At 48.4% G+C, this 8,255-nt stretch overlaps 1 protein-coding gene across 1 annotated transcript; it reads right to left on the reverse strand.

The window, feature by feature from the left end:
- Positions 1–4,345: 4,345 nt before the first annotated feature.
- LOC143335498 (secretagogin-like) lies at positions 4,346–8,215 on the reverse strand. The gene is made up of 11 exons (XM_076754971.1): positions 8,030–8,215; positions 7,449–7,519; positions 7,116–7,211; positions 6,588–6,677; positions 6,379–6,435; positions 6,072–6,149; positions 5,935–5,990; positions 5,757–5,802; positions 5,568–5,627; positions 5,174–5,242; positions 4,346–4,863 (listed from the first exon to the last, which is right to left on the reverse strand). The coding sequence occupies exons 1-11, from the start codon at positions 8,097–8,099 to the stop codon at positions 4,738–4,740; spliced, it is 819 nt and encodes a 272-aa protein (XP_076611086.1). The 5' UTR covers positions 8,100–8,215; the 3' UTR covers positions 4,346–4,737.
- Positions 8,216–8,255: the final 40 nt, after the last annotated feature.

An 8,255-nucleotide genomic window follows, 5' to 3' on the forward strand; every position in this document is an offset into this window, starting at 1 on the left:
TTGTCCTTATTTTTGTCAAACATCTTCATGGGGCTGCTGGGGCTTCATCAGTTGACGACAAGAAGACGTGTGAACGGCTCAACCCTCCGCCGCCTGTTACCATGCTGTCCGTGTACTCCTCCATCTTATCGGGGGTGATGGACTTCCTGTGCTGGAGGAAGAGGTCCTGAAGGAGCCCTGCAGGGACAAGAAAGACAAACAACTTTTGGTTTGCTTTCTAAACTCCTCCTCCTGATGATGCTAGAGGAAAAGTCAAAGGACCACCAACATCATAAGGATTCATCCTCTGGGGACCATAAATGTCAGGACTAACAGTTGTTTCAGTCTGGACCAAAGTGGTGGACAGACAGACCGACACTGCCCTACCTTGAGCTACGCTGCTAGCATGGCTAAAAATGTCTTCACACGGTTTAAAGCTATCACCTGTTTAGATGCAACATAATCTGCCTGCTGACTTAAATCTGATCCACATTTTAATTATATTTAGCCTGAAAATAACACTGCTGGCCTCAGATATGACAGAGATCAGGCTCTGCTAAAAGTGTTGTGTCAAAGTATTTTAGATGCCACTCTACTACAATATTCCTGGTTGTAAATGGAGTCTTTCTTCAGCTGCACCTCATAGCCAGCTCATGTCATCTCTTACTGGGTTAAAAACATACTTCAGTCTGATGTGTTGGATGCCAGGCTCTTTGTACACAATGGCTTATTCATTAGACACATGTGGTGTCAAGCTATTCTGCTGCCTGTATCTCTTACAGAGAAGCTGAATCTTGGCTTTCATCTAAAAAGATCTTTATCTGCTATGGTGTCTGCACAACTCCAATCAAATGGCAGCTGATTTCAATCATTAATACACCTTCAGCCATACAGCAAAACTAAAAGCAGTTGATGGTGAGAGACTGTTTCAGAAATTGTGCATTCTTTTGGTTTATAGTTCCCAAAATTCAGTTATTCTGTTGCAGGGCCTTGCTCAGTATAACTCTACTCAGCTGTGTGGGCTCCTGTTTTACAACTTATTTCAGACAGTGAGCCAAAGGGGGTACCAACCAACAAGCAATATTACGCAACTAAAGGTAGAAATGACACTGAGAAGAATGTTTAAAAACCTTGCATTTCTGAAAGGAACTGCAGATAAAGTACTGCCAAGTCAATGATAGAACAGTTTAAGAACTGCTAAAGTCATGGTTTGTGTGATTAACTGAGACCAATGTGTAAGACAGGAGGACACGTTAAGCAGAAACCTCAATGTACTTCTTGGATATTACTGAGAGTTACCATTTCATCATTCCTGTCCCAAGACCTAACATTTAATAACCAGGAAGAATAAGAGTTCAACAGGGTTTGATGCACTTGATTATTGTGTAGCAACATTACTGAACAGTTCAAACATTAAATGACATCCATGGACAGGGAGTGTAGTTCCAAATACTTTATTGAATTTCACAAAAGTTGATGCTAGGTCAAACTGCTTCCAGGATGTGGATAGGACCCTGAGAACAGAAACACATGCATTTTATCCTTAAGGAACATTCCTTATGAAATAAGGCACCTGCATGTTTTTAATACAAAAGTTAACCACAATCCTTTACTCACTGCAGCATAATATTACATCTACATTGAATATTTTAAGCTCTTTGAAAACAAATTAAGTGCAACTTTACAATACCTAATGTCGAAGACCATTGTAGACAGGAACCATTTGCTGCCACTTGTAGGCATACATAGGTGCCATTGGTCTGGAACTTCTTGGGGGAGCAGCTCCCTGTGGAAAAGCAATGTCCCACATGCCAGCTTTAGTTTGGCTCACATTGTCGTAGCTGGGCTGCTGGGGCTTGGCCAGGTTGCTGGGCCCCTGCGGCTGCTGGGCCTGGGGTGAGTAGCTGGGCCGCTGTGGCTGCTGCTTGGCCGGGTAGCTGGGCCGCTGCGGCTGCTGGGGCTTGGCCGGGTAGCTGGGCTGCTGAGGCTGAGGCTGGGGCTTGGCCGGGTAGCTGGGCCGCTGAGGCTGCTGCGGCTGCTGCGGCTTGGCCGGGTAGCTGGGCCGCTGAGGCTGCTGCGGCTGCTGCGGCTTGGCCGGGTAGCTGGGCCGCTGAGGCTGCTGCGGCTGCTGCGGCTTGGCCGGGTAGCTGGGCCGCTGCGGCTGCTGGGGCTTGGCCGGGTAGCTGGGCTGCTGAGGCTGAGGCTGGGGCTTGGCCGGGTAGCTGGGCCGCTGAGGCTGCTGCGGCTGCTGCGGCTTGGCCGGGTAGCTGGGCCGCTGAGGCTGCTGCGGCTGCTGCGGCTTGGCCGGGTAGCTGGGCCGCTGAGGCTGCTGCGGCTGCTGCGGCTTGGCCGGGTAGCTGGGCCGCTGCGGCTGCTGGGGCTGGGGCTTGGCTGGGTAGCTGGGCCGCTGAGGCTGAGGCTGGGGCTTGGCCGGGTAGCTGGGCCGCTGAGGCTGCTGCGGCTGGGGCTGGGGCTTGGCCGGGTAGCTGGGCCGCTGAGGCTGCTGCGGCTGGGGCTGGGGCTTGGCCGGGTAGCTGGGCCGCTGAGGCTGCTGCGGCTGGGGCTTGGCTGGGTAGCTGGGCCGCTGCGGCTGCTGGGGCTTGGCCAGGTAGCTGGGCTGCTGAGGCTGAGGCTGGGGCTTGGCCGGGTAGCTGGGACGCTGCGGCTGGGGCTTGGCCGGGTAGCTGGGCCGCTGAGGCTGCTGCGGCTGGGGCTTGGCCGGGTAGCTGGGCCGCTGAGGCTGCTGCGGCTGGGGCTTGGCCGGGTAGCTGGGCCGCTGCGGCTGCTGGGGCTTGGCCGGGTAGCTGGGCCGCTGCGGCTGCTGGGGCTGGGGCGGGTAGCTGGGCCGCTGAGGCGGCTGGGGCTGGGGCTTGGCCGGGTAGCTGGGCCGCTGAGGCTGCTGGGGCTGGGCCGGGTAGCTCGGCGGCTGGGGTTGCTGGCCTGAATGCTGACTAGGTTTCTGATTAATCAGTGGGCCAGGCCTGTAATTGGAAACACTTCCCTCTGGACTGTAGCCATCTACTTGCCTTCCATAAGAAGCCCCAAAATGTCCAGCACTAGGTGCAGCAGCAGGCTTTAGATACTCAAATGAAGCACTTTCAGCGTAACTGGGTCCATGGCTACCCAGAGGACCTCCAGGCTGTGCATAGCTCTCAGTGGAAGGAGCTGAAGCAGGTTTGTAGCTGCGCTCGTTTTCAGCCCCTTTAAAGAGGGGTGTGATGCCACTGGAGCCTCCACTTCTGTACGTCAGTGCTAGGAAAAAGAAACATTTGATGTTACTGTAATAACTCACCAAATGAAAATGCAGATTGTTTAGCTTGAATTCTTACCTTTTGCATGTTGTCCAAACACTGCTAGCGAGAGTAAGAGCACCCTGAAAAAGAACAACATGTGAAACAAACAAAACCAGTCAGTGAGTGAAATGGCTGCCAAAACAGAGAAAAGTCATCTTACCTCACACAAAATCCAGAGGCCATTTTTCTGGTGGAGCTGAAGCCAAGCAGCCTTCTCAATGTGTGCTGCTGACAGCCAAACAAAATCAGAAACTATTGTTTTAGCTTCCTGACTGCTGCTCTCACACTGGCCCTTTTCTAGTGTCTCACACTGATGAAGGAACTGGAATCAGGTTGGCGCTGTCAGCTCTGGCAACCTGGGCAGGTGTTTGCACTTAGGCAATCAAGCTGCGTTTCACTTGTGTCAGCTAAAAACTCTTCAGCTTCTCACAGCAGGTTGTAGATCTGCCTCATGGCTCAGCTCAACCAAAATACTGAACAAATAAATAAAAATCACCGACCGCTTGTGGTGTTTTGAGTTAACGCTGTCGCTCATGTACATTGTCTAATGTGACTGTGTGGGGGTACAAAAGGATTTGCGTTGACATATTTGTATTATGTGTTGTGCATTAAATTAAATGTCTCCTTCAGAACAACAAAGGTGAATTTTAGAGCAGTTTTGGTTCAGTTTGTTGAGGTGATGTTTGTTGAGAAGACCATGAAACTATGAGTTACGAAGTTGCTGCTCTTCATGCTTTGTTGTCCATCATGTTGTGCATGTTCTCTAAGCTGAACTTTAAAGGACAGTGCTGGTGTTCTGCATGTTTAAGCCCATTAGAATATGTATATTTTGCATTACTGCTGGGGAATTATTACATCGCAAATCATATAATCAGTCATTGGATTGATTTCCTTCCCTTCAGGTCGTCACTGATTTCATCAAAAGCTACTCGCAGTCAATTAATAATGCAGTTTTTGTTGCCACAGAACAACCTTAACTATAAAAGCAGACATAACTGGGTAATTGTTTCATTCTCATCATGTTGTTTGCAATGAATTTACCTCACGTGTTAGAGAGGAAAGACACAGCTGACAAAGATTGAAGGTTTTATTAACCATCACTCATGTTACAGGTTTCACAGTAACGTCATGCAAACACAGTTTCATGTATTAAAACATTACAAAGAAGCAGCATGCAGTCATGAAAACACCAAACACGTTTATTTTAATCTCAAAACTCAGCGTTTTCTACACTTTTTTTGACCTGTACTACGAACTTAAATACAGAAAAATATAAATGCACTCTGCTGATATTAAAGACCATAGAATATGAGGATACATCAGTTTGTCAACACCAAACTGGACGCTAGGAATTAGGATGAGGGAAGGAATGAGTAGGAGGAAAGAGTAAAATACTAGTATTGAAGTATATAAAGATGAAGAAAAGAGGAAGAGGAGTGATGGAGGGTGATGCTGTGAGGGTCTGTTAGCTGAGCTTGAGGCCGAGGCAGAGAGCCAGCTCGTTCTTCTGGATCTTTCCGTCTCCATTGATGTCGCAGTGACCCAGCAGGGCTTTCCTGAACTTGTCCAGGTCTGTGCCACTGATGCTGGGCTGGAGGAGAGTGGTGGGGGTGGGGGGGTGTGGAGGCGTTAACAGAGAGGCCAGAGGTCAGTGACTGAAGGGTGGGCAGTGAAGGGACTGCCTCTGCTCGTGCTATGGCTTGAATGCTTACATGCTAAGCTACGCTAATCTGGCTGTGGTTTCATATTTACTGTACAGACATGAGATCAATGAAAGCCAATAAGCGTTTTTAACGTTCCCGTGCCCAGGAAAAGATGATCAATCATGATCAGATCTGAGTGACACTGACTGATCCCTGATTAGTTGAATACTGGCTCAGCAGTGTGTTCACGATCTTTACCTTCACCAGCTCCATCATGTCCTTCACGAATCCATCCACCTCAGGGCCCTCCAACGCACCGGTCTGACTCTGTGCGCACACACACACACACACACACACACACACACACACACACACACACACACACACCAAAAGTCTTTACTTCCTGTTCAGATTGTGTTTCATACTGAAGGCACAGTTTCATACTGAGTGCAGAAGCTAACACAGTCACAAAGCCTCCTGGCTGAATGTCAGCTGTCATCTGATGGTGTTTGTCAGCTAACGTCACTGTTCATCACTCAGCAGGCAGCATGAACACACATCCAGGCGTCTGAGGAGCAGGACCCCCCTGCTCCCTCTGACCGGACAGTAAACATGAAGAAAACTCAACAGTGAGGGAAAAATTCAAACTCACAACATCATAGTGAGCGAAGATCTTGTCAAAGTCTCTCTTCCTGTCCTCTTGACTGCAAGCCTGACACCAAATACAGCAGATCAATAACATTTACACCCACGAGAAGGACTACACGTAGACTGAGGTGAAAGGGAGGCGGCTGTAAGTATTTTTCTGATTTATGATTCCAAATATGAAATGAAAACTTACGTCCATCTTAAACTTCAGCAGGAAGTTCTCTTTCAGGGCCAAAATTCTGAACGGAAACGACAGAATTAGCCTCATGTTAAGTCTTTTTAAATGTCAAAGATTAAAATCTGATGTATTTTTTCTGATCATTCTCATCTGATGATTCTTCTCTTGGTCACATGACACAGATCAGCAGTACCTGGCCAGGTCATTCAGGTCCAGTCTGCCGTCCTTATTTTTATCAAACATCTTCATCTACGAGGGAAACAAGTCAGAATGAGATTAACAGTCGACGATAAGAGGACGTGAACGGCTCAACCCTCCGCCGCCTGTTACCATGCTGTCCGTGTACTCCTGCAGCTTATTGGGGGTGATGGACTTCCTGTGCTGGAGGAAGAGGTCCTGAAGGAAGCCCTGCAGGGACAAAAAGACACCCAACTTTTGGTTTGCTTTCTAATCTTGACAGGTAGAGAACAACTGTCTTCTTTTCCTTCAAAGTTTTAGTTCAAGTCAATTCTGCAGCTAGAAGTTCAAACCAAACACATCATTTCATTCAAATGTGACGTTGAATTGATTTGTTGACTCTAAAAGCTGTTTTCTGTGTCTGGCTGTCGGCTCTGTTACGTCTAAACTCAGCAGTTACCTTGAGCTCAGTGGCTGAGATGTAGCCGCTGCTGTCAGAGTCATATTTCCTCCAGATCTACAGACAAAGACAGAAAGAAACGGCTGAAAATACAACAGGCAGCAGGCCGGTGCTCATCGTGGTAACGAGAGGGACGTGCTGCTCATTCACATCACGTCCTCACTGCCCTTCATTCACCTCTGCACCATTTGTTGACCTTTGACCCTCACCCTCATGAACTCCACACTGTTGTCCAGCGGCGTCTCTCTGCGAAACAGGAGCAGGAAGTTCTCCTCCTCCGGCAGCATCATGGTGGCCAGCTGGAAAAAACAATCACAATCAGGATCAGAATCGGCGTCGTCGGCCGAGCGCGTGTGAACGTTCAGAGGATCTGACTGGTTTTGGACATCGCAGTCAGTGTCTTTGTACGGAAGTCTACAGTGTTCAGAGTGCAGAGTCGTCACATGACAAAGCTCTTTTCATTTACCTGCAGTCTGTTTTAACTCAGTGAAGCTGTCTGAAGGACACACCTGGAAAAGTGTGTGTTTTCTTATGGGAAATGTGAAATGAGAAAAGATTTTCCTGCTTCATGCTGTGAATCTGCAGGAGTGAAGACGAACCGTCGCCTCAGCATCATGCTGACACCTGAACTCTGCCCAAACACAGAGGTCACAGGTCACCGTACCGACTCTGACATGAAAACGTCCATGAAGACTGTTCTGGAGCCAGCAGCAGCTCAGGGGAAAAGGTTTTTGTACCTCTTGTATCTGCAGACGTCCATCAGCTGTGGAGTCTCGAGCAGACATGAATCTCTGTCTCAGTCTCCTGATTTGGTCCTCGGTTATCTCCTCCCTCTGAAAACAACATGGACTCATCTCTCACACAAGCTGAGGCAGGTTTAACCAGTGAAAAGCTGAATGATAAACAGATCAACATAAAGCCACTGTGTGTACACTCAGACACTGTCTGCGCCCCCTGCTGGTCGTATGAAATACAACACTGTGGTCTCTGCCGCTGGAGAAGCGGTTTCTTCATTTTATCAACAGGTGGGTGAGAAGACGACCAACTCTTCATCGGTTTGATGTCTTTACCTTCATCCCAAACGTCCCCAGCATGTGCTGAAAGAAGGAGTCCAGCTCCTTTCCGTCGATGTACCCGTTATCTAAAAACATCAGAACATGATGAAGGTGAAGAGAAATTACTCCAAAAACCTTCAGCCTAATCAACCGAGTGTTTTTTATAAAAGAGCATAAACTACTAATGTTTAAAATGTCAAATTTCATCATCTTACACCAGTTTGAATGAAGCTGCTGTGGTACCAGAGGTACTGTCAGCTGGTGAAGGTGGAGCTGATGTGAAGCATCTTAATCGATATCAACACATCCTCACGGATCGATCATATTTTCTATCAACAGTTTAAATCTGCACTGCAGCTTGTGGCTGAAGTTAGCAGCTAAATAATGCGGAGTAAAAAGTGCATTTCCCCATCAGACGGAGTGAAGTAGAAGCATAAAGTAGCAGAAAATGGAAGTAAAATACATACATGTACCTCTATGTTTACTCCTCCTACTACAGTACTTGAGTAAATGTACTGGGTACCATAAAGTACAGGCTCCGTGTTCTTCTTATGACAGCATGACTGACATCCTCAGACCCCCCCTCACCCCCTCACCGTCGGCGTCGAAGTGTTGCCAGATCTGCCAGAAAGCCGCCGCGTCCAGGCTGTGCATGGCGCCGTCCATGGTGCTGAAGACCAGTCCGCAGGTCGAGCTGGTGGCAGACAAGCGAAGGAAAAAGCTTCTTCCAGACGTGTGCAGGAGGCTCTCAGACACAGCCGACCCCCTCAAGTGAACTCTGCTGTCAGAATCCAGAGAAATGAGGCTGAAGGCGGATTCAGC

The sequence above is a fragment of the Chaetodon auriga genome, chromosome 17, assembly GCF_051107435.1.
Source record: "Chaetodon auriga isolate fChaAug3 chromosome 17, fChaAug3.hap1, whole genome shotgun sequence".
Taxonomy (NCBI): domain Eukaryota; kingdom Metazoa; phylum Chordata; class Actinopteri; order Chaetodontiformes; family Chaetodontidae; genus Chaetodon; species Chaetodon auriga.

What these genes read in the sequence shown, in the direction of transcription:
- LOC143335498 (XM_076754971.1), bottom strand. Translation starts at nt 8,099, where the DNA reads ATGGACGGCGCCATGCACAGCCTGGACGCGGCGGCTTTCTGGCAGATC. An exon ending in GACCTGAATGACCTGGCCAG is followed by an intron (nt 5,803 to 5,934) that starts GTACTGCTGATC and finishes GTTTCCGTTCAG; the next exon opens with AATTTTGGCCCTGAAAGAGA. An exon ending in TCTTCGCTCACTATGATGTT is followed by an intron (nt 5,243 to 5,567) that starts GTGAGTTTGAAT and finishes GTGTGCGCACAG; the next exon opens with AGTCAGACCGGTGCGTTGGA.